Below are 27,104 nucleotides of genomic sequence, written 5' to 3'. Positions count from 1 at the left end.
AGTTTCTCCTCATCCTTGCCTTAAATTTTCTCCCCTGAATCTTGAGGCTATGTCCCCTAGTTCTAGCCTCACCTACTTATCTACTTTCCAACTTCTATCTTATCTACCCCTTTCAAAATTTTGTACGTTTTGATAAGATCCCCTCTCATTCTTCTGAACTCCAGAGAGTATAGCCTCAGGCAGTACAAACAGCCAGTTGAAATGGACATGGAAGAGCACAAGAGAAACACTGTTTCTAAAAAACTGTTTAGAGATGCAGCATAGTAACAGACCCTTGTGCCCCTACGAGACCCTGCTGTCTAATTATTCACTTATGACCAATCAACCTAGTAACCTGTACATGTTTGGAGCTGTTCAGAACCTACATGAGAATTTGCTGGTTTAGAGAGAGTATGTACTGAGTACAGAAGTTTAATTATCCAATGGAATAATTAACATTTGATACAATTATTGTTTAATTGCAGTGGGTTCAGTCATGCTTTTCTGAGAAGTATTTGATGGACAGAGCCAGTACAACTGACTAAATATTCTATCACGCAACACTACTTCCACAGGACTTTGTGTGAGGGAATGTCTCATCATCTACTCTCTTGATGCATCAAAGAATGAAAAGGAAAAATTTGCAGATGCTCAGAAATAAAAACAGAAATTGCTCACAAGGTCAGGTTGCATCAGTGGGAGGTTAATCAGTTACCATTTCAAGTCAATAACCTTTCAATGCTTTTTTTCTTGTTTTTATTTGGAATATTTCTATCTTGGACCTTTTATCTGTTTATCAGGTCAGAAATCAGGCATGTGAACAATATGCTTTGTCCAAACAAAACCAACGAAATGTAATTAGGACCTCAGTGCTTGAGATGCTGGCATGCGAGGGATATTGGTGTTAGTTTCCTTATCCTGCAAGGAGTCAAAGGGTTGAAACAGCAATCACAAAATAGAAAAATGGGCTATTTGTTTAGTTTTAACCAATGTCTGGAGGTGACTTCACAGACAGTGAGGTAGTGTCCAAAGCTTCAATGTCCATTTAGGAATCAGATGGCAGAGGGCAAGAAGCTGTTCCTGAATCGCTGAGTGTGTGCCTTCAAGCTTTTGTACCTCCTACCTGATAGTAGCAGTGAGAAAAGGGAATGCCCTGGGTGCTGGAGGTTCTTATTAATGGACGCTGCCTTTCTGAGTCACTGCTTCCTGAAGATGTCCTGGGTATTTTGTAGGCTAGTGCCCAAGATGGAGCTAACTAGATTTACAACCTTCTGCAGCTTCTTTTGGTCCTGTGCAGTAGCCTCTCCATACCAGACAGTGATGCAGCCTTCAGAATGCTCTCCACTGTACAAATATAAAGGTTTTTGAATGTATTTGTTGACATGTCAAATCTCTTCAAACACCTAATAAAGTATAGCTGCTGCCTTGTCTTTTTTATGACTACATCGATATGGTGGGACCAGGTTAGATCCTCAGAGATGTTGACACTGAGGAACTTGAAGCTGTTCACTCTCACCACTTCTGATCCCTCTATGAGGATTGGTATGTGCTCCTTCGTCTTACCCCTCCTAAAGTCCACAATCAGCTCTTTCGTCTTACCCTCTGCCATTCGATTCCTAAATGGATGCTGAGTGCCAGGTTGTTGCTGCGGCAGCATTCCACAAGTTGGCATATCTCAGGCCTGTACACCATCTCGTCACCACCTGAGATTCTACCAACAATGGTTGTATTGTCAGCAAATTTGGAGATGGTATTTGAGCTATGCCTGTGTGCTTACAAAGAGTAGAGCAGTGGGCTAAGCACACACCCCAGAGGTACACAAGTGTTGATCGTCCGCGAGGAGGATATGTTATCATCAATCTGCACAGACTGTGGTCTTCTGGTTAGACTGCGGTCTAACAAGCAAGCAGATTTAGAGTCATAGAACACAACACAAAAACAGGTACATTGGCCCATATGGTATGTGCCAAACTATTGTGCTGCTTTGTTCCATCGACAACCACTACCCTAACATGCTGCTTAGGTATTGTCTATTCAACCAGGTCTCATTACTGCATTTTAAAAATTTCTTCAGACTGAGTGTTTGATAAATGGAAGTGCATTTTTTTTATCCTCCAAAAATTACAAAACACATAGGGGCATTAATATACTCAAATCTCCCTCTTCCCCAGGGCACCACTGCTCAATACAAGAAGACATGGCTTTAAGATAAGGGGTGGAAAGTTCAAGGGGGATATTAGAGGAAGGTTTTTTACTCAGAGAGTGGTTGGTGCATGAAATGCACTGCCTGAGTCAGTGGTAGAGGCAGATATACTAGTGAAGTATAAGAGGCTACTAGACAGGTATATGGAGGAATTTAAGGTGGGGGGTTATATGGGAGGCAGGGTTTGAGGGTCGGCACAACATTGTGGGCTGAAGGGCCTGTAATGTACTGTACTACTCTATGTTCAAATATTTAGGAGAATTTCAATATAATTACTGAAAACTTGAAGGCGAAGGTAAAGGAAGAAACAAACATGGCACATGGAGAACTAGGGTTCAAGAAAAAATGTAAAAGCTGAAAATATGAGTAACTAGGATCTTAGCTATTAAATTGGAAGATATTGCAATGTGCTTTTTAAGTCCACACTTTTCACTCTTCTCCACCCAACCCCCACTTTTTTTCTGCAATTGACTCTTTGGGGTCAGTATTCTGCTTTGACGATGTCTGTGGAGAATAAAAAATTCAAGTTGTATATTGTTCTCATATTAAAATATCTCTTTTCAGATACTATTTGGGGGACAAAACTAATCAGAAGCTACAGCAACGAATTGCTCCATTAAAAGCTGCCTTGGTAAGTCAGAAACTGATCCGTTTCAGAGTAAGAGTTACTTAGTTAAAGCGAGGCTAATTTTTACTGAAGGGCATTAAGTTTGTAGTACAACACTGTTTCTCGTTTGGATGAACTTGACTGGGCTTAATCTAGAGCTTGTTTTAACAGTTTACCTATTGATAATGACAATTTCTTGCCAATTCCACAACTGCGTATCATTGGGTACAATATCAGAATTGGGTTAATATTACCAGCATATGATAGACAATAGACAATAGGTGCAGGAGTAGGCCATTCGGCCCTTTGAGCCAGCACAGCCATTCACTGTGATCATGGCTGACATGATCACAGTGAATGGCGATATGACAATATGACATGAAATTTGTTAACTTAACAGCAGTAGTACAATGCAGAGTGTGTGTGTGTATATGTATATATGTGTGTGTATATATATATATATATATATATAGTTAAATCAAAAATATTGCAAAAATGGAAATTAGAGGGGAAGAAGCTGTTCCTGAATTGCTGAGTGTGTGCCTTCAGGCTTCTGTACTTCCTTTCCAACAGTAACAATAAGAAGAGGGCATATGGGGAAATGATAGAAATACTTGGGTTAACATCATTTGTTGTGGAAGTAGTTACTGTTTTGAGTTTAAAATCTTTCATCAGAGTGTCTGTGCTTCACTCAAATTGATATGTCAAAGCAGTATCTTGATGTGTATTTTCTTTTCATTAAGCCATTCCAGGTTGTAGTAGTTGAGCCTTATTAACTTGTGGCACTTGTAGGAGGGATCATTGAATATGTCTTGAATTATCTTTTCATTTTCTCAGTTCTGTATTGAATGAGAATTGGGAACAATTGTGTTCAAAACCCACGGGGCAAAAGTTAATATCTCAAATCACTGGTTTAGTAGTTGGTAATCTCTTCTCTGTTCCTTAAGTTGTTGTTAATTTTTGTTTAAAAAGAGATATGAGGAAAAACTAAATAAGCTGGGAAGCAATTGGTAATTGAACATTTTGTTATAAAGAATAACAACAGGATTTATTGGTTTCCGAGGGAGGGAAGATGGAAGTCAGCAATTAAATCTTTCAAAGGTGGTTTTGGGGTGAGAATTTGATGTGAAGCAAATTAAATAGAATAGTTTTGTAAAAGCTCTGTATTCTAATCAGTACAGCATTAGTGTGCTGGTTTACAGTGGTACATGTGAGTTTGCAGAAGTTTAGTTTGGAGCTAGAAAAGCCAGGAAGTGGAGACCTAAATTGTAGGAGATTGAAGATGACTTAAATTTAAGTGATTCTGAGATGGGCTTGGAAGGTTAAAAAAAAAATGCAGAAATTGTGAAATTCCTGGTTGAGTCAGTGACAAACGAGAAAGTGATATGCTCAAATACAGTTTTCATAGTGAATGGATAAGGGGATTCCAAGATTAATAGGTTAGGAGGATAAAGCATTTAAAATTTTCCAAATCATCAGAAACATTTGTGAAATGAAAGGATTTTTTAAAAACTTGGTTTAATCATTGCTTTGACTGATGTTGCATGAACTTCGCCTGTTTCAGGGGGAAAATCGGAAGCATGATGCTCACACAAAACCATCTAAGCTAAACAGTGTGAAGAACCCAACATGCATGAATCATTACGAATCAGTAATTTCTAGGAAACAAGTTCAGTGTGATTCAAAACCCACACTCACTAAACAAGTTATGACTGTTTTATTCCCTGTGGAGTCAAAGGAATCTATCGCTGATCCAGTGACCCAATCCAGACAATGTGTGGGGGATTTGCATCCTGAAGCTTCAGCATGTGGTGAATTTCATCATAACTCAAGCGACCAAGGAAAGGAAAATAAACTCACAGTTGGTAAAGCTCAAATTGTGGGACAGTCTTCAAACAGAGCTTTAATTAAGACGTTTACTTTACGGGCAAATAATATTCAAGACTGCAAATTAAAGAATACTGCTTCAGACAATCAATCATGGGCAATTGGTACTGACAATATAGCCAGGGCCGCCCCGGGAGCAGCCAGGCCCGTGGGTGCGCCCAGGGCCGCCCCGGGAGCAGCCAGGCCCGTGGGTGCGCCCAGGGCCGCCCCGGGAGCAGCCAGGCCCGTGGGTGCGCCCAGGGCCGCCCCGGGAGCAGCCAGGCCCGTGGGTGCGCCCAGGGCCGCCCCGGGAGCAGCCAGGCCCGTGGGTGCGCCCAGGGCCGCCCCAGGAGCAGCCAGGCCTGTGGGTGACTCCAAGCCTGTAGGAGCTTCAACAGTGGCCCCCAGAGTGGTTAAGACAACCTCAGCAGCAGCTAAATCTACAAGTACAGTGACAATTCCGAAAGAGAAGATGGAAAAGATCTGTGGGAAATTAAACAAGAGAGAACAGCAGTTTGCAAGTGTCAAAGTGGAGAGATCTCTGTACAGTGCAAGCATACAGAATGGATCTAATTCTGCTGCCAGTAGGCCAGTGACAATATGGAAACCTTTTACAAGATCTGCTCAAAAGTTGCATTCAACCTTGGAGTCTCCTACAAGAAATATAAAAAGTAAAGGGGCAGTACAAAATGTAAGTGGATCTCCAAAAACAGTAATGAGCACAGTTAAGCGTCGAGATGTCAAAAGCTCTAACATCAAGACACTGAAAGGAAAAGATGAAAGAAGGTAAACAAAATTTCTATTTGAAGCTGACTCCTTTTTAACTTGTTCTTAAGGGTTTTTTTTCAAAATACACACAGTAGCCACTTTATTAGGTACACCTCTACACCTTGTTAACGCAAATATCCAATTAGCCAAATGTGATAGCAACTCAATGCATAAAAGCATGCAGACACGGTCAAGAGGTGTATTTATTGTTCAGAACAAACATCAGAATGGAGATGATCTAAGTGACTTTGACTGTGGAATGATTGTTGGTGCCAGACAGGGTGGTTTGGGTATCTTGGAAACTGGGATTTTTGCACACAACAGTCTCTAGAGCTCACAGAGACAAAACAACATCCAGTGAGCAGCATTTCAGTGGGGAAAAAAATGCTTTGTTAATGAGAGGGGTTAGAGAAGAATGGCCAGACTGGTTCGAGCTGACAGGAAGGTGACTGTAACTCAAATAGCCAAGCATTTCAACAATGGTGTGCAGAAGAACATCGCTGAATGCACAACATGTCGAACCTTGAAGTGGATGCGCTACAGCAGCAGACCATGAACATTAAGTGGCCACTTTATTAGGTATAGGCGTTACCTCATAAGTAACCACTAAGTGTACTTATCACTAGAATTAGTCCTTTTGCTAACCGAATTTATTTCAGTCATGCAGTGGGGTTCAGAGGCACCTTGTACTCTTAAAAGCCGAAATAGGTTTGTCCACCAAAATATCCTATAACCTGGAGGCGAAAACGAGGAAATCTGCAGATGCTGGAATTTCAAGCAACACACACAAAGGTTGCTGGTGAAGGCAGCAGGCCAGGCAGCATCTCTAGGAAGAGGTACAGTTGGTGTTTCGGGCCGAGACCCTTCGTCAGGACTAACTGAAAGAAGAGCTAGTGAAAGATTTGAAAGTGAGAGGGGGAGGGATGAAGCCGAGAGCTGGACAGTTGATTGGCAAAAGGGATATGAGAGGCAGACTGGGAGATTGTTTCACTGAACACCTACGCTCCGTCCGCCAGAGAAAGCAGGATCTCCCAGTGGCCTCACATTTTAATTCCACTAAGATTTTATGTGCGTAGATTGTTCCACAAAGCCAACAAAAAGGCAGGCATAGCTCGGACCCATGCGGGTACCCATAGCTACACCTTTAGTTTGGAGGAAGTAGGAGGAGCCAAAGGAGAAATTATTAAGAGTAAGGACTAATTCTGCCAAGTCCTTCCGGGTGAGGCGACACTTCACCTGTGAGTCGGCTGGGGTGATATACTGCGTCTGGTGCTCCCGATGTGGCCTCCTATATATTGGCGAGACCTGACGCAGACTGGGAGATCATTTCGCTGAACACCTACTCTCTGTCTGCCAGAGAAAGCAGGATCTCCCAGTGACCACACATTTTAATTCCACATCCTATTCCCATTCTGACATGTCTATCCACGGCCTCCTCTACTGTAAAGATGAAGCCACATGCAGGTTGGAGGAACAACACCTTATATTCCGTCTGGGTAGCCTCCAACCTGATGGCATGAACATTGACTTCTCTAACTTCCGCTAATGCCCCACCTCCCCCTCGTACCCCATCCGTTATTTATATTCACACATTCTTTCTCTCACTCTCCTTTTTCTCCCTCTGTCCCTCTGACTATACCCCTTGCCCATCCTCTGGGCTTTTCCCCCCCTCCCCCTTTTCCTTCTCCCTGGGCCTCCTGTCCCATGATCCTCTCATACCCCTTTTGCCAATCACCTGTCCAGCTCTTGGCTCCATCCCTCCCCCTCCTGTCTTCTCCCATCATTTTGGATCTCCCCCTCCCCCCTCCCACTTTAAAATCTCTTACTAGCTCTTTCTTCAGTTAGTCCTGATGAAGGGTCTCGGCCAGAAACGTCAACTGTACCTCTTCCTAGAGATGCTGCCTGGCCTGCTGCGTTCACCAGCAACTTTGATGTGTATTGCAAGATATCTTTTTACTACTCTTGGTATCATGACTACATATCAATAATAACAAGTTTACTTTTATCACAGATTATAAGACATTGGAGCAAAATTAGGACATTCTGCATATTGTGTCTGCTTTGAATACTAGCTGAACTTAAATTTCATAGCAGCTATGATAGGCTTGAATTCCAGTCCAGTAATGTAACAGATCTGCTGCAAAAATTCTCTACTTTCCTTGCTAGTTGATATTTGACCACTAAGATGCTCATGTTCAAATCACTACAGTTAAGATAAAAACTCACACTTCGAAACACCGACGTTACTGGATATTCTGTGAGTGTCTGGTAGTTTAATACGGTGGTCACAATGCTTGTGGTGTCTTTCTCTGAAATGGGACCACACCTAATGCTGGGACCTGCACAATATTGCAACACGTTTGCACTGTAAACACAGCACAGTTTCTCAATTCAGTTTGTCTGTATTCTTCCTCACAGCAAGATTTTTGTTCATTTGGGCATTGTGGTCTTGCTAGCAAGGTGACGCACTTCACACTAATTAGAACCTCAAGTGGAAGATGAGCAGTACAGCACCAGGGCATTAAGCAGCCCAAGAGATGAACTCAAATTTACAAAATCATGAAGGCATAGATAGGAGAGGTCAGAATCTTTACCCCAGGCCAGGGGAATATAGAACTATAAGTTAAAGGTTTTATTTCAGAAGAGATCAATTTAAAAGGAGATCTGAGAGATAAATCTTTCCAACAGAGGTGGTGCATATTTTGAATGAGCTACCAGGAGGTAGCGCAGGCAGGCACTATTACAACATTTAAAAAGCATTTGGATGGCTCAGTGGATTGGAAAAGAGTAGAAGGATATGGGCCTATGTGACTGTCACTTCATCCTAAAGAAGTAGTAGCAATTCTATAGGGATGATGAGGCAACCATAGTTGGCAAGGGAAAAGTACAAAACCAAAAGAGAAAGTGTACAATATTGCAAAATTTAGCAGGAATCTGGAGGATTGGGAATCTTTCAAAAATCACAGAAGACAACAAAAGAATGATAAGGAAAGAAAAGATGAAATATGAAGCCAAGCTACAGAATAATATAAAAGAGGATACCAAAAGTTTTGGAAAATGATGTGTTAGTGAAGAAGTAACCTTTCTCAGGCTCTGTATGTCTAGGGTAGATATGACTTCAGTCCCACCAAACCCGGAAGGTTGGGATGTCTTGCCCACACGAACCCCTCTGTGTAAATACAACCCCCATGCAAATAGCCATCAGCAAGAAATAACAGATCATACACTGCATACAATTATAAAGAAAGTATATTTACAAATGTCAGCTTTATCAAATAGTTAGTATGAGAAAGAAAAAAATAAAAAGGACCTATTACAGTTAACGCAGTCCAAATGTGCATACAAGTTGGAGTTCATCTCAAAGTTGTCTTTAACTGACACGCTAGACCCCCAGTCTGTGTGAAAGTACACACCACCTTCTGAAAGTTGCTTGAAATCCGTCTTGAACAAACGGGCTCCCCCATGGGAATATTGGTCCTTCTTCCTTGAAGCCATTCATCAGCACAGAGCAACTTGTGCAACAGGGATGGCATCCTCAGCCATCTTCCCTCCTGTCTTCTCCCAAGTTCCCACCAAAAGGACATCGACCCACCACCAGTGTCCATCACAAAAACTTCTCTGCCCAGCATTCTCTAGAACCATCTCCTAATTCCACCATTCTGATTGGCTGACACAACATTCCTAAGTTAAACAACAAAGTCCCTTATCTTAGCTCAAACCCAAACAGATTGAAAGCAGAACAGAACTGCTAAAATGAAATACCTACAGCATAGCAGTAAAAACCTTAAACAGGACATTACACCCTCTCCCCAACCAAAAATAGTCATATCCTCATGACTTTATAACTTAACAACTCATCACTAATAACACAGTTTTCAAAGGAATTTCATGATGTCAGGACCTCCAAACCATTTGTAAATGGTAGTGACATATCTCACTAAGGGGATAGATGCTACAGTCTGCTCCCCTGGTGTGTCATCGGCCAGCCTATCTGGGGGTGCCCTGACTCTGAGACTTCCTTATCCCATCTTCAGCTCTTCCAGCTTCACCGCTTGGAACCATCCCTGTCTACTTGAGGGTGCCTCCACCTATTTAACGTTCGTGTCTTCCAGCAGCTCAGGTCCCCTTCTCCATGAAAGAATTTAACTTCCAGCTTAAGTTGGTGTTGCCAAACTACTTCAACCTCCGCTGGTGCTAATAGGTGAGACCTCTCTTGGAAAGGGGTAGTCTTGGTCACTCCAAAAGTGTGGCAAGTACTCCTGGAGTAATGAACATCAGACTTGTCAGTAGAAAACGCATCTTCGCATTCCAAAATCTTCTCCTTTTCCATTCATAGAAACATAGAAAACCTACAGCACAATACAGGCCCTTTGGTCCACAATGCTGTGCCTAACATGTACTTACTTTAGAAATTACCTCGGGTTACCCATAGTCCTCTATTTTTCTAAGCTCCATGTACCTATCCAGGAGCCTCTTAAAAGACCCTATTGTATCCGCCTCCACCACCATCACCAGCAGCCCATTCCACACATTCACCACTCTGCATAAAAAGCGTACCCTTGACATCTCCTCTGTACCTACTTCCAAGCACCTTAAAACTGTCCTCTCATGTTTGCCATTTCAGCCTCTGACTATCCACATGATCAATGTCTCTCATCATCTTATACACCTCTATCAGGTCACCCCTCATCTTACGTCACTCCAAGGAGAAAAGGCCAAGTTTACTCAACCTATTCTCATAAGGCATGCTTCCCAATCCAGGCAACATCCTTGTAAATCTCCTCTGCACCCTTTCTATAATTTCCACATCATTCCTGTAGTGAGGTGACCAGAACTGAGCACAGTACTCCAAGTGGGGTCTGACCAGGGTCCTATATAGCTGCAACATTACCTCTTGGCTCTTGAACATCAACTGTGGAATTGAGAAGGCCAATACGCCGTATACATTCTTCACCACAGATTCAACCTGCGCAGCAGCTTTGAGTGTCCCATGGACTCTGACTCCAAGATCCCTCTGATCCTCCACACTGCCAAGAGTCTTACCATTAATACTATATTCTGCCATCATATTTGACCTACCAAAATGAACCGCCTCACACTTATCTGGGTTGAACTCCATCTACCAGTTTTGCATCCTATCGATGTCCCACTGTAACCTCTGACAGCCTTCCCCACTATCCACAACATCCCCAACCTTTTGTGTCATCAAATTTACTAACCCATCCCTCCATTTCCTCAGTCAGGTCATTTATAAAAATCACGAAGGGGACCCAGAGCAGATCCCTGAGGCACACCACTGGTCACTAACCTCCATGCAGAATATGACCTGTCTACAACCACTCTTTTCCTTCTGTGGGCAAGCCAATTCTCAATCCACAAAGCAAGGTCCCCTTGGATCCTATGCTTCCTTACTTTCTCAATAAGCCTTACATGGGGTACCTTATCAAATGCCTTGCTGAAATCCATATACACTACATCTACTGCTCTACCTTCATCAATGTGATTAGTCACATCATCAAAAAATTCAATCAGGCTCATAAGACACGACCTGCCTTTGACAAAGCCAAGCTGACTATTCCTAATCATATTGTGCCTCTCCAAATGTCATAACTCCTGCCTTTCAGGATCTTCGCCATCAACTTACCAACCACTGAAGTAAGACTCACTGGTCTATAATTTCCTGGACTATCTCTACTCCCTTTCTTGAATAAGGGAACAACATCTGCAACCCTCCAATCCTCCGGAACCTCTCCCGTCCCCAGTGATGACGCAAAGATCATTGCCAGAGGCTTAGCAATCTTCCCCCTCACTTCCCACAGTAGCCTTGGGTATACCTTGTCTGGTCCCGGTGACTTATCCAATGATGCATTCCAAAAGCTCGAGCCACATCCTCTTTCTTAATGTCTACATGCTCAAGCTTTTCAGTCTGCTGTAAGTCATCCCTACAATCGCCAAGGCCCTATTCCGTAGTGAATACTGAAGCAAAATATTCATTAAGTACCTCCGCTACCTCCTCCGGTTCCATACACACTTTTCCACTGTCACACTTGATAGGTTCTATTCTCTCACGTCTTATCCTCTTGCTCTTCACATACTTGTAGAATGCCTTGGGATTTTCCTTAATCGTGTTCACCAAGGCCTTCTCATGGCCCCTTCTGGCTCTCTTAATTTCATTCTTAAGCTTCTTCCTGCTAGCCTTATAATTTTCTAGATCTCTATCATTACCTAGTTTTTTGAATCTTTCATAAGCTTTTCTTTCCTTCCTGACTAGATTTTCATCTACCTTTGTACACTACGGTTCCTGTACCCTACCATCCTTTCCGTCTCATTGGAACGTACCTGTGCAGAACGCCACTCAAATATCCCCTGAACGTTTGCCACATTTCTGCTGTACATTTCTCTGAGAACATCTGTTCCCAATTTATGCTTCCAAGGTCCTGCCTGATAGTTTCATATTTCCCCTTACTCTAATTAAACACTTTCTGAACTTGTCTGTTCCTATCCCTCTCCAATGCCATGGTAAAGGAGATAGACTTATGATCACTATCTCCAAAATGCTCTCCCACTGAGAGACCTGACACCTGACCAGGTTCATTTCCCAATACCAGATCAAGTACTGCCTCTCCTCTTGTAGGCTTATCTACATACTGTGTCAGGAAACCTTCCTGAACACACATAACAAACTCTACCCCATCTAAACCCTTGCTCTAGGGAGATGTCAATCAATATTGGGGAAATTAAAATCCCCCATCACGAGAACCCTATTATTACCGCACCGTTGCAGAATGTCTCCCTATCTGCTCCTCGATGTTCCTGTTACTATTGGGTGGTCTGTAAAAAACACCCAGTAGACTTATTGACCCCTTCCTGTTTCTATTCTATTCTTCCACCCACAGAGACTCAGTAGACAGTCCCTCCATGACTTCCTCCTTTTCTGCAGCCATGACACTATCTCTGATCAGCAGTGCCATGCCTCCACCTCTTTTGCCTCCCTCCCTGTCCTTTCTGCAACATCTAAAGCCTGGCACTCTAAGTAGCTAATCCTGCCCCTGAGCCATCCAAGTCTCTGTAATGGCCACAACATCATAGCTCCAAGTACTGATCCACACTCTAAGCTCATCCACTTTGTTCATGATACTCCTTGATTAAAATACAGTCGGCCCTCCTTATCCACGAGGGATTGGTTCTGGGACCCTTCGCGGATACCAAAAAACACGGATGCTCAAGTCCCTTATTCAACCTGTCTCAATGCGGTGGATCTTAGTTCCCAGTGGAACTCTGGACCTTATTTAACCTGTCTCAGTGCAGTGGACATTAGGACCCGGCGGCGGAGCTCTGAATCCGCAGTGTTTCTGTTCATGAAAATAATCACGATTGAAAATAAAGTGGAAATAATAAAGCGATCGGAAAGAGGTGAAATGCCATTGGTCATTGGAAAAGCGTTAGGTTACAGTCAGTCAATGATTGGAACAATTTTAAAGGATAAAGTGAGAAAGGCCCTGCCCCGGTGAAAGCTACAATTATTACTAAGCAACGCAGTGATTTAATTATTGGGTTTTAGGTTTTTGATCCTCCACATCAACCCGTCATGAATGGAGGGTGCGCTCGGGAGCGGCTGTCACTGGATCAAACCCGGGAACTTCCGTTCCCGAGCCTGGCGCTGAAACATACGTTTCTTAACTGTTTTATATGCATAGAAAGGTAAAATATATACTATATACAAAGACAAACATTTGACTAACTGACGCTAAATAATTCCGGATGTACCTGTTCCAAATTACTTAGTAAGAGAACTTCCAGTTTTTTTGATCTCGATCCACGATAACCTACGCACATCCTCCCGTATACTTTAAATCATCTCTAGATTATTTATAATACCTAATACAAATGCTATGTAAAATAGTTGTTATACTGCATTGTTTAGGGAATAATGACAAGAAACAAAAGTCTATACATGCTTGAACAACAAGTGCTGGAAGAGCACTTCTGGGTTTCCTTGATTCGCGGTTGGTTGAATTCACGCATGCGGAACTCGCGGATAAGGAGGGCTGACTGTTGACACATCTCAAACCATCAGTCTGAGCGCATCTCTTCTCTATCACCTGCCTATCCTCCCTCTCACACTGCCTACAAGCTTTCTCTATTTGTGAGCCAACAGCCCCTTCCTCTGTCTCTTCAGTTTGGTTCCCACCCCCCAACAATTCTAGTTTAAGCTCTCCCCAATAGCCTTAGCAAACCTCCCTGCCGGGATATTGGTCCCCCTCGGATTCATGTGCAACCCATCCTTTTAGTACAGGTCATGCCGGTCCCAAAAAAGGTCCCAATGATCCAGAAATCTGAATCCCTGCCCCCCGCTCCAATCCCTCAGCCATGCATTTATCCTCCACCTCACTCTATTCCTATACTCACTGTTGCGTGACACAGGCAGTAATCCTGAGATTCCTTGGACATTCCGCCAAATTTGTGGGTTCCTGTCATTCTATCTACTCCTCCAGGATGTAACACAACAAATTTAGACTAGGTGTACCACAGTTCCTCATTTTTGCTCAGCATCCCACTAAGGAGGCACCTTCTCAAAAGCAGCTCTGAACACAGGGTGAATGGACAAGGTTTTCAATATGTTCTCTCCATTTCTCTCCTTGCATGCTCCCAAGAGCCTTCTTACAACAGCAGTATTTGTTCCCACGAGAATGGAAGCTCCACCCTTTAAAACCGGATCTGGGCAGACCAACACTGGTGTGTCAATTGTCTCAATTACTCCAACATCTGCTTCAGAAAACTCCAACTTCAACGACGTAACCATCCTAAGGATATCCATCAGTACTAAGCCCCCTAATCTCAAGGGCAATGAGTGGCGTCAATGTCAAATGTGTCAAATACCGGTTGTAAAAGGATCTATAAGCAAAGTAGCTTGAGAACCTGTGTCAAGTATGGCTCTATCATAAGCACCTTCAATCCGTATGGATACAGCAGAGCTCAATCCCACTAAACCTTCAGGAATAGTTATTTGTACTTTAGTATTTCCCTTGATACACTGATAGGAATGCAGCCTCTCTGAAACACCAGCCTGTTCCTTCACTGGGTCCCTCCTTAACATTGCAATGCCCCCTTCTGTTTATATCATTCCAATGCCATGTCTGAAGATTCTGTGGCATGGAATGTTGAGTTACCTATCCTGCCCTCCTTTCTTCCCAGATGCTGCACGCTCATCTCTTCCACTTGGCACTACATACCTATCATCTTAAACCTCTCCTCAGTCAATTAATTACCTCAGAATCTTTTCTCACCACTCCACTCTCAATCTAAGTAAGGAAGTTACTGGAGAAAACTTCTGAAGGACAAATTAATGTACACGTGGAAAAGAAGGAAGTAATCCAACACAGTCATCATTAATTTGTAATGGAGAGATCTTATCTGACCAATTCTGTAATTTTTGAATAGGTAATAAGGACCCCACCACCCAGATCATGCTGTCTTCTTCTTACTGCCATCAAGGTGGTGGTACAGGAACCTAAGACTTACATCACCAGGCTCAGGAACAGTAATTACCCCTCAACCATCAAGCTCTTGAACCAAAGGGGATAACTTCACTTGCCCCATCACTGAAATGTACCACAACCGATAGACTTTCAAGGACTCTTCATCTCATGTTCTTGATATTTATTGTGTATTTATTTATTTTTTATTATTTCTTTCATTGATTCTATTATGGCTATTATCCTATTATGGATTTATTGAGTATGCCAGCAAGAAAGTGAACTTCAGGGTTGTATCTGGTGACATACATGTACTTCGATAATAAATTTACTTCGAACTTTGAACTATTGATAAGGGCAATGGAACTGATGTAGTCTACGTCAACCAGCAGGAAATTGAGAAGGTTTGATAATGGGAGAACAGTATAGGATCTGACGCAGGGTTCAACCCAAATAGTCCACTTCTTTCCTCCTACAGTAGATGCGTGACTCACTGAGTTCCTCCAACCCATTGAATATTGTTTTAAGGATGATAGACTTGGAAGACACATTCCTCCAGGTTATAGCAACGCACATAAAAGGGAAACCAAGTGACAGCAAAGCTTCCTTCTCAGATGTGCTCAATGCCTTCTATGCTCACTTTGACCATCAAAACAAGGAGGCACCTTCACGAACTCCCATAGCCCCTGATGACCTGTGACTTCAGTATCTGAGGCCAACTTCAGGGCAAACTTCAGGAGGGTGAACCCACGGAAAGCATCCAGTCCAGACGGAGTACCTGGCCTGGTACTAAAGACTGTATTGATCGACTGGCTGGAGTTGTCACTGATATTTTTAACCTCTCACTCCAGCAGACTGAGGAAAAGAATTTTAGCAAAGTCAAGGATTTTGCTCTAAGTAAGAACTGGAATTTGATTGTAAACAAGCTGGAGCAGTGGAAACTGATTGAATGAGGACTAACCAATCAGGAGGGATGGACTGGGAGGTATAAATACTACCTGATGAAGGTGGCAGAGTTTGTCCATTGAACTGTTGGTTATAATTGATATCTGTACCCAGCTGGAAGCCCGAGAATTTATTCATTCTTAAACATAACTAATATTCTGCTTAACATCCCAGTAAAATAAACCTAATAGGTGAGCAAATATACAGGAACAGCATCCACTACATATTAATTCCAGGTGAGGTAACACCTCACCTGTGAGTCAGCTGGGGACATTTACTGTATCTGGTGCTCTTAATGTGGCTTCCTGTGAGAGCTGACATAGATCGGGACACCGCTTCGCCAAGCACCTTTGTTCCATTCACCACAAAAGCGGGATCTCTCAGTGGCCACCCTAATGTTATTATAGCACCAGTGACCCGGGTTCAATTCTGCCACTGTCTGTAACTAGTTTGTACAATCTTCCCGTGACCACATGGGTTTCCTCCAGATGCTCTGTTCTCCCCTCACGTTTAAAAGTATGGGTTAGTGGGTTAATTGATCAAATGAATGAAATTGTTACCATGCTCTACCTCAAAATAAAATATAAATATAAATGTTTGGTGGTTATATTGAATTTTTAATGGGACTGACTGGATTGCTTTGCATTCCACATGTTATCTGTGCCATTACAATACTATTGTGGTTCTTTTCATCATTTCATCATGGTTTCCTTTGACCTTTGCCTGTGTTTTGCTTCAGGAAGCAGCTTGAAGAATGGTTGGCTTCCAAAGGGAAGACCTACAAACGCCCTCCCATGCCAACCCCTTTTAAGAAAGTAATAAAGTCCGTTAAGAAGAATTTGGAGCATTCTTTCTTGGAAGTAATGGAAAGAGAAGAACAGAAAGACCTGGCAGATCGGGTACAGGACATGTTGGATGATTGCATGAAGTTACTCGAAAGGGTATGGAAGATTTTTTAGAACACAAGATTATAAAGCACAGGAACAGGCTCTACATTCTACAATGTCTGCACTGAACACAATGCCAAATTAAACTAATTCCCTTCTACCTGTATGTGGTCCACATCTCTTCATTCCCTAACATTATCCAGACTCTAAATACTGTGATTGTATCTGGTTCCAATGATCCCCACCCTGGCAGACAGTTCCAAACTCCTACCGATCTCTATTTGTAAATAAATACAAACAAAACTAGTCCAACACATTTTCTTTAAACATTCCCCCTCACCTTAAAATATATTTCCTCTGGTTTACCTAGAATGACATTAGTATTAATGCTTCGGGGGCAGGGCTTCAGATTCCTGGATCACTGGGGCCTGTCTGGGGAGATATGACCTGTACAAAAAGGACAGGTTACACCTGAACCCAAAGGGGTCCAATACCCTAGCAGGCAGGTAGGGAGGGTTTAAACTAATTTAGCAGAGGCATGGGAACCGGAGTGATAGGGCTGAGGAAGGGGAAAACAGATAAATCAAAGATAGCGTGCAATGGAGATCATAGAAAGGACAGGCTGGAGATGAGGCATAATCACAGCCAGTGGAATAAGTTACAGGGCAATAGAGGCATGGTGCAGTTAAAACAGAAAGCAACACATACTGGACTGAAAGTGTTATATTCGAATGCACGCGGCATAAGAAAGAAAATGGACTATCTTGAAATTCAGCTACAGCGTAGCAAGTATAACATTGTGGCCATTTCTGAAACTTGGCTAAAGGATGGCTGCCATTGGGAGCAGAACTAAATCTCCAAGAATGTACGGTGTATCAGAAAGATAGGTTAGTAGGCAGAGAGGGTGGTGTGGCTCTGTCTATAAGAAATAACATCAAATCATTAGAAAGGGATAACATAGAATTGGAAAGTGTAGAGTCTCTATGGGTTGAGTTAAGAAATGACAAGGGTAAAAGGACCCTAATGGTAGTTGTATACAGGCTTCCAAACAGCAGCTAGGGTGTGGATTACAAATTACAGCAAGAGATAGAAAAGGCGTGTCAGAAGGGCAATGTCATGATCATCGTTGGGGATTTTAACATGGAAGTAGATTAGGAAAACCAAGCCAGTGCTGGACCTCGAGAGAGAATTTTCAGAATGTCTAGGGGATGGCTTTTTAGAACAACTTGTTGTTGAGCCCACTAGGGGATCGGCTGTGTTGGACTGGTTGTTGTGCAATGATCCGGCGGTGATAAGAGAGCTTAAGGTTAGGGAACCCATAGGGAACAGTGATCACAATATGATCGCGTTCACATTGAAATTTGAGAAGGAGAAGCTAAATTCAGTGTGTCGGTATTTCAGTGGAATAAAGGAAATTACAATGGCATGAGAGGGGAACTGGCCAAAGTTGACTGGAAAGGGACACTAGCAGGAAGGACGGCAGAACAGCAATGGCTGGAGTTTCTGCGAGAAATGAGCAAAGTGCAAGACAGATATATTCCAAATAAGAAGAAATTTTCGAATGGAAGAAGGGCACCACCGTGGCTGACAAGTGAAGCAGAGCCAAAGTAAAAGCAAAAGAGAGGGCATACAAGGAAGCCAAAGCTAGTGGGAAGATAGAGGATTGGGAAGGTTTTAACAGCTTGCAGAAGGAAACTAAGAAGGTAATTAGGAAGGAAAAGATGAACTATGAAAGGAAGCTGGTGACTAATATCAAAGAAGATACTAAAGGCTTTTTTAATTTTATAAAGGGTAAAAGAGTTGAGGGTAGATATAGGACCAATAGAAAATGATGCTGGAGATATTGTAATGAGAGACGCAGAGATGGCAGAGGAACTGAATGCGTACTTTGCATCTGTCTTCATAGTGGAAGACATGCAGTATACCAGACATTCAAGGGTGTCAGGGAAGTGAAGTATGTGCAGTGAAAATTACAACTGAGAAGGTGCTCAGGAAGCTTAATGGTCTGAGGGTGGATAAATCTCCTGGACCTGATGGGATGCACACTTGGGTTCTGAAGGAAGTAGATGGAGAGAATGCGGAGGCATTAACAATGAGTTTTCAAGAATCGATAGATTCTGGCATTGTACTGGGTGACTGGAAAATTGCAAATGTTTCTCCACTATTTAAAAAGGGTAGGGGGCAGCAGAAAGGAAACTATAGATCTGTTAGCCTGACATCAGTGGTTGGAAAGTTGTTAGATTCGATTGTTAGGGATGAGATTATGGAGTACCTGGAGGCACATGGCAAGATAGGCCAAAACCAGCATGGTTTCCTGAAAGGAAAATCCTGCCTGACAAACCTACTGCAATTCTTTGAGGAAATTACAAGCAGGATAGACAAAGGAAATGCAGTAGACATGGTGTACTTGGATTTTCAGAAGGCCTTTGACAAGGTGCCACACATGAGGCTGCTTAGCAAGATAAGAGCCCATGGAATTACAGGGAAGTTACTGGCATGGGTACAGCATTGGCTGATCGGCAGAAAACAGAGAGTGGGAATAAAGGGATCCTATTCTGGCTGGCTGCTGGTTACCAGTGCAGTTCCATAGGAGTCAGTGTTGGGACCACTGCTTTTTACAAAGTATGTCAATGATTTGGACTATGGGATTAATGGATTTATGGCTAGATTTGCTGATGATGCAAAGGTAGCTGGAGGAGCGGGTAGTGTTGAGGAAACAGTGCCTGCAGAGAGTCTCAGATAGTTTTGGGGAACGGGCAAAGAAGTGGCAAATGAAATACAACGTTGGAAAGTGTATGGTCATGCACTTTGGTGGAAGAAATAAACAAGCGGACTATTACTTAGATGGGGAGAGAATACAAAATGCAGAGATGTAAAGGGACTTGGGAGTCCTTGTGCAGGCTACCATAAAGGTTAACCTCCAGACTGGGTCTGTGGTGAAGAAGGTGAATGCAATGTTGGCGTTCATTTCTAGAGGTATAGAATATAAGAGCAGAGATGTGATGTTGAGGTTCTATAAGGCACTTGTGAGACCACACTTGGAGTATTGTGTGCAGTTTTGGGCTCCTTATTTTAGAAAGGATATACTGACATTGAAGAGGGTTAAGAGAAGATTCACAAGAATGATTCCAGGATTGAAAGGGTTACTGTATGAGGAATGTCTAGCAGCTCTTGGGCTGTATTCCCTGGAGTTCAGGAGAATGAGGTGGGGTGGGGGGTTCTCATAGAAACATTCTGAATGTTAAAAGGCCAGAACAGATTTGATATGGCAAAGTTATTTCCCAAGAGAACACGACTTCAGAATTGAAAGACGTCCATTTAGAACAGAGATGCGGAGAAATTACTTTAGTCATAGAAACATAGAAAATAGGTGCAGGAGTAGGCCATTCGGCCCGTCGAGCCTGCACCACCATTTATTATGATCATGGCTGATCATCCAACTCAGAACCCTGCACCAGCCTTCCCTAATACCCCCTGATCCCCGTAGCCACAAGGGCCATATCTAACTCCCTCTTAAATATAGCCAATGAACTGGCCTCAACTGTTTCCTGTGGCAGAGAATTCCACAGATTCACCACTCTCTGTGTGAAGAAGTTTTTCCTAATCTCAGTCCTAAAAGGCTTCCCCTCTATCCTCAAACTGTGACTCCTCGTTCTGGACTTCCCCAACATCGGGAACAATCTTCCTGCATCTAGCCTGTCCAATCCCTTTAGGATTTTATACGCTTCAATCAGATCTCCCCTCAATCTTCTAAATTCCAATGAGTACAAGCCTAGTTCATCTAGTCTTTCTTCATATGAAAGTCCTGCCATCCCAGGAATCAATCTGGTGAACCTTCTTTGTACTCCCTCTATGGCAAGGATGTCTTTCCTCAGATTAGGGGACCAAAACTGCACACAATACTCCAGGTGTGGTCTCGCCAAGGCCTTGGACAACTGCAGTAGTACCTCCCTGCTCCTGTACTCGAATCCTCTCGCTATAAATGCCAGCATACCATTCGTCTTTTTCACCGCCTGCTGTACCTGCATGCCCACTTTCAATGACTGGTGTATAATGACACCCAGGTCTCGTTTCACCTCCCCTTTTCCTAATCGGCCACCATTCAGATAATAATCTGTTTTCCTATTTTTGCCACCAAAGTGGATAACTTCACATTTATCCACATTAAATTGCATCTGCCATGAATTTGCCCACTCACCCAACCTATCCAAGTCACCCTGCATCCTCTTAGCATCCTCCTCACAGCTAACACTGCCGCCCAGCTTCGTGTCATCTGCAAACTTGGAGATGCTGCATTTAATTCCCTCATCCAAGTCATTAATATATATTGTAAACAACTGGGGTCCCAGCACTGAGCCTTGCGGTACCCCACTAGTCACTGCCTGCCATTCTGAAAAGGTGCCGTTTATTCCCACTCTTTGCTTCCTGTCTGCTAACCAATTCTCTATCCACATCAATACCTTACCCCCAATACCGTGTGCTTTAAGTTTGCACACTAATCTCTTGTGTGGAACCTTGCCAAAAGCCTTTTGAAAATCCAAATATACCACATCCACTGGTTCTCCCCTATCCACTCTACTAGATACATCCTCAAAAAATTCTATGAGATTCGTCAGACATGATTTTCCTTTCACAAATCCATGCTGACTTTGTCCGATGATTTCACTGCTTTCCAAATGTGCTGTTATCACATCTTTGATAACTGACTCTAGCAGTTTCCCCACCACCGACGTTAGGCTAGCCGGTCTATAATTCCCTGGTTTCTCTCTCCCTCCTTTTTTAAAAAGTGGGGTTTCATTAGCCACCCTCCAATCCTCAGGAACTAGTCCAGAATCTAACGAGTTTTGAAAAATTATCACTAATCTAACGAGTTTTGAAAAATTATCACTAATTGTCATAGGTTGGTAAATCTGTGGAATTTGTTGCCGCAAGTGGCAGTGGAGACCAAGTCATTGGGTGTATTTAAGGCTGAGACAGATAGTTTCTTGACTAGCCAGGGCATCAAAGGGTATGGGGAGAAGGCAGGGGAATGGGGATGATTGGAAGAATTGGATCAGCCCATGATTGAATGGCAGAGCAGACTCGATGGGCCAAATAGCCTACTTCTGCTCCTATATCTTATGGTCTTACCAAAAGAGGACCACCAGACTCAAAAACAGTTACTTCCCAAAGCTGCCAGGCTGATCAACACTTCCACCCACCACACATCCCCATCATCATTACTTTATCATCTTGTGTGCCAGAATCACTTTGGGTACAGAGACTTCTGTACCTAGCATCACTTTATGTACATACAATTTAATCTTTTAAAAAGGGTGGGGAGGGAGGGAACGTCGACTCAGACCATGAGAGGCCTGTGTCGGGCATTTTCATGCCATACAAGGCGCAGATTGGAAGTCTGTGTGGGGCGCCACTCCTCACACAGACACTGGAACAATGTATGGGTAAGTGCCTTGCTCAAGGGCACAAACACACTGCCACAGCTGAGGCTCGAACCAGCGACCTTCAGATCACTAGACGAACGCCTTAACCACTTGGCCACGTGCCCAACATTTAATAAAATACAAGTAAATCTTTAGTTTTTTTTAATTGTTTTGTTAATACTGCATCAGATCCAGAGTAACAATAATTGTGTTGAGCGTTACATTTGTGTACTGAAGAATGATAATTAACTATCTTGAATATCTTGAAATTAATAATGTAGATAAATGCATAAAATGCAATTATTTATTGAAATACGGCGGGGAGTAGGATCTTCCAGCCACGCTACCCAGCAATCCCCTAATTTAATTTTAGAGTAATCATTGGGTAATTTACAATGACCAATTAACCTACCAACCAGTCTTTGGTCTTGGGAAGAAACCAGAGCACCCTGAAGAAACCCAAGCGGTCACAGCGAGAACGTGTAAACTCCTTACGGGCAACAGCGAGAATCGCTGGTACTGTAAAGCATTGTGCTAACCAACTAAGCTACTGTGCCGCTGCTTTTAAGAAAGTAATAAAGTCTGTTAAGAATTTGGAGCAGGGGTTTTCTTCATTCTTCTATTGACATCCAATTGGGACTTCTAATCAGCTGCGAAGTAGCAGAACTGATTGCTCAACTTTGGTTTTTTTTTGTAAACTAAATTGGCCTTTAAAATAATTGACTGTACTTAATTGTTTACCGGTTTCTGTCAGTTTATCAGTGGGTTCAATCACTGCTAAATTCACCAGATTTTGGCTGGATTTTAGGTGCGGTCTCGAATCACTATGCAGGTGATTGTTTTCCCTCGATTTCCCTAGGGTTCCTCTCCTGAATACGTATATGAAGCACTGAAGAATGTTCCAGAAGGTGAAAAATTTGCCAAGTACTGGATTTGCCAAGCACGTCTGCTGGAATTAACTGACACAATGGAGGCTGTCATTGCCCTTTTTGAGAAGGCTGTTCACAGTGGTGCAGAGGTAACAATATTTGGGTAAAACACTAAAATGCATTTGAATTATTGAAAATAGCAGGTTTAAATTTTTGAAGTTTTGTCCTTTGCAATGAGAAACTCTTAACTCTTTCATAGCCTGTTGAAGAGCTGCGGTCTGCACTTGTGGAAACCATCATGAGAAATGCAAACTCTCACACAGCCTGTACAGGTAAATTTGTAGCTTTAAAAGAGTTTCCTTTAGATTTATAATGATTTTTTATAAAATTATTTCTAAATGATGTTCTTGTACTAAATTAATGTCATCAGTTTTAAACCATCAAGGCTGCTTAAACAAAGAAATTCAAGTTTTTCAATGGTGTACCTAGAACCATAGAACAGTACAACACAGATAACAGGCCCTTCAGCCCATCTAGTCCATGCCAACCTATTCTGCCTAGTCTCATTGACCTGCACCTGGACCATAGCCCTCCATATCCCTCCTATCCATGTATTTATCCAAATTTCTCTTAAATGTTGAAATCGAACCCACGTCCACCACTTATATTGGCAACATGTTCCACACCCTCACCACTCTCTGAGTGAAGAAGTTTCCACCTCAGGTTCCCCTTAATTATTTCACCTTTCACCCTTAACTTATCTCCTCTAATTTTAGTCTCACCCGACCTCAGTGGGAAAAGCCTGCCTGCATTTACCCTATTGGTACCCCTCCTAATTTTGTATCAAATCTCCCCTCCAACCCCTATGCTCTAGGGAATAATGTCCTAACCAACTCAACCTTTCCACTATACAGGTGTTCCCCGCTTTTTGAACGTTCGCTTTACGAAACCTCGCTGTTACGAAAGACCCACATTAGTTATCTGTTTTCGCTAACAGAAGGTGTTTTCACTGTTAGGAAAAAAGGCAGCATGCGCCCCGAGCAGCCAAGCTCCTCCCCTGGAGCTGCATTCTAGCCGGCATTGCTTAAACACATGCCTGTGAGCAGCCGTTAGCAAGATGAGTTCTAAGGTATCAGAAAAGCCTAAAAGAGCTCGTAAGGGTGTTACACTTAGCGTAAAACTAGACATAATTAAGCGTTTCGATCGTGGTGAACAAAGTAAGGACAACGTGAGTTTGGCATGTGGAAATTGACGAAGATGATGTTGAAGCGGTTTTGGCATCCCATGTCCAAGAACTGATAGATGAAGAGCTGATGCAATTGGAAGAGCAAAGGATAACAATCGAAACCGAATGCAGTAGCGAACGGACCGAAAGTGAAGTCGTCCAGGAACTAAACATAAAGCAACTGCATGAGATGATAGAAAAATGCACGAAGCTAAGCAGTCAAGCATACTGTCGTTTTTCAAGCCTTCCACATGAGCCACAGCAGACGATGAACCTCGACCTTCGACATCGAGGCAGGCAGACATAAAAGAAGATGATCTGCCTGCCCTGATGGAAACAGACGTTTATGAGATGACACCCCAGTGTCCCACCATCCCAACTCCAGACCACGGACCGATACATTGCCGCGGAGAATGCAGTGGTAGCCGGGATGCATCCAACATATCTTTAAGAAAAAAGCCGAAATAATCAAGCTAATTAATTAGGTGCCGCCCGGCACGTAAATGTCAGCCCAGATCAGAGGTTACAGAAGTGCAGAATGGCTACATTCAGCAAAAGTGTCCTGTCCCAATTAAGCAGCATAGTGTCCTGAATAAATGAAGAAAATCCTGGCTACTTTTTTGATTAGTTTATATTCTTTAAGTGTTGTCCCAAATAAGTGGCTGCCCTGATTAACTAATGGCCCAGTTAACCGATATCCACTGTACGTATTTAAAACAGGAGGTTGATAGGTCTGTGATTAGTAAGGGCATGCAATACTCCAGATGCAGTTGAACTAGAGTTCTATAAAGCTGCCACATAACTTCCTGATTTTTGAATTCAATGCCTCAACTAATAAAGGCAAGAATTTAAGGTGCCTTCTCCCACCCCATCAACTTCTGTAAGCACTTACAGTGAGCTATGAACATGGGCCCCCAAGTCCCTCTGCTCATCAACATCTGCAGATCATCACTGATCAAAAACATCTAGCTAGAATAAGTCCTTTCAACCACTACCCTGTGTCTTCTATGGGCAAGCCAGTTCTGAATCCAAGTGGTCAATTCACCAGGGATCTTCTGCATCTTAATCTTAAGACTATAGACTATACGACCTTGGAGCAGAATTAGGCCAATTGGCCATCGAGTCTGCTCCGCCATTCCATCATGACTCGTTTATTATCCCTCTCAACCCTATTCTCTTGCCTTCTCCCCATAACATTTGACGCCCTGATTAATCAAGAACCTACGAACCTCTGGCTTAAATATACCGAATGACTTGAACTGCACAGCTGTCTGTGGCAACGAATTCCACAGATTCACCAACCTCTGGCTGAAGAAAATTTTCCTCATCTCTTCTAAATGGACATCGCTGAATTCTGAGGCTGTGGCCTCTGATTCTAGACTTCCCCCACTATAGGAAACATCCTCTCCACATCCACTCTATTCAAACCTTTCAATATTCAATAGGTTTCAATGACATACCACCTCATTTTTCTAAACTCCAGTGAGTGCAGGACCAGAGCCATCAAACACTCATATTAACCCTTTCATTCCTGAGATTATTCTCAGGTACCTTCTCTGGACTGTCCAATGCCGGCGCATCGTTTCTTGGATAGGGAGCCCAAAACTGCAATTAATACTCCAGGTGTGGTCTGACAAATGCCTTGTAAAGCTTCAGCATTACACCCTTGCTTTTGTACTCTTGTCCTCCCAAAATGAACATTGCATTTGTCTTTCTTATCACCAACTCTACCTGCAAGTTGAACTTTAGGGAATTATGCAAAAGGACTCCCAAGTCCCTCTGCACCTCTAATTTTTGAATTTTCTCCCCATTTACAAAATTGTCCACCCTTTATTCCTTCTGTCAAAATGCATAACTATGCAGTTTCCTATATCACATTCCATTTGCCACTTCTTTCCCTATTCCCCCAACCTGTTAAGTCCTTCTGCAGACTTGGCCGCAAAGCCATCATCCAAATCATTCTCAATTTTGCCTGTGTTTATATTCTGGCAGAAAAAGAAGATACTAAAACAGAAAGTTTTGAAGAGACTGCAGTTGTCACACCTTGTACAAAAGTGAGGCTTTTGTGTGGCAAAACAGATGAGCGTGGTTCATCCGTGATCAAATACAAAATCACTGCAACACCTCAAGTGCTCAGGTAAGATTTTGGAATCAACCCACTTCCACTGATGAGAGTGAAAAGAAGCAAGAGAGCCAACCAATGTACTTCTCTATATTGATCCCTTCTACTTGCATTTGTTGCCTTCCTTATGTTGACAATTCAACTATCTAGATGCTGCTTAAAGGTTGTGAGAATACCTGCCTTCACCACCGTGTCAGACAGTGAATTGTAGATTCCAGCCACTTTGTTGGGAGGAGGGGTGGAAATTCCCCTTGAATCGCCACTAAACCTTCTACCTATACCTTATTCCTTTGCCCTCTCGTTTTTGACACACACTACCATGGGGCGAAAGATAGAACCTATCTATTCCCTTCCTAATTTTGTATTCCTGTTATTGCTTGGCTATTTATGCCCCAGCCTATTTAATCTTCCCTTGTAACTCAAATGCTGCAATCCCAGGAATGCCCTGATTAAATCTCCTTGGTAAACTCTTTAATGCAATCACATCCTTTTTACAGTGTGGTAACCAGATCCGCATATAACCCTCCAGGTGTGCCAATGCTCTGCCCAACTTTCCGGCTGATCAGTGCCATGGTAGCCTAAAACAATCCTCCGAGATTACAACACAGTTTGCAAGTGACATTAGTTATACCTCTACATTCTCATACAAGTTGTTAATCACTAACATCAAGGGTCCCAGGACCAGTCTTTGTGATATTCCACTGGTTACAGGCTTCCAATCAGAAAAACAAATG

At 42.8% G+C, this 27,104-nt stretch overlaps 1 protein-coding gene across 1 annotated transcript in view; it reads left to right on the top strand.

The window, feature by feature from the left end:
• LOC140201888 (uncharacterized) overlaps positions 1–27,104 on the top strand; it is a 38,104-nt gene that overhangs the window by 5,714 nt on the left and 5,286 nt on the right. The window contains exons 3-8 of the mRNA XM_072266655.1: positions 2,747–2,813; positions 4,354–5,441; positions 16,584–16,785; positions 23,014–23,172; positions 23,283–23,355; positions 26,241–26,385. Of these exons, the coding sequence (XP_072122756.1) occupies positions 2,747–2,813; positions 4,354–5,441; positions 16,584–16,785; positions 23,014–23,172; positions 23,283–23,355; positions 26,241–26,385 (1,734 nt within the window). The remainder of the gene's footprint in view (positions 1–2,746; positions 2,814–4,353; positions 5,442–16,583; positions 16,786–23,013; positions 23,173–23,282; positions 23,356–26,240; positions 26,386–27,104) is intronic.

Source organism: Mobula birostris, chromosome 8, assembly GCF_030028105.1.
Source record: "Mobula birostris isolate sMobBir1 chromosome 8, sMobBir1.hap1, whole genome shotgun sequence".
Taxonomy (NCBI): domain Eukaryota; kingdom Metazoa; phylum Chordata; class Chondrichthyes; order Myliobatiformes; family Myliobatidae; genus Mobula; species Mobula birostris.
This window is presented reverse-complemented; position numbering and strand designations above follow the sequence as displayed.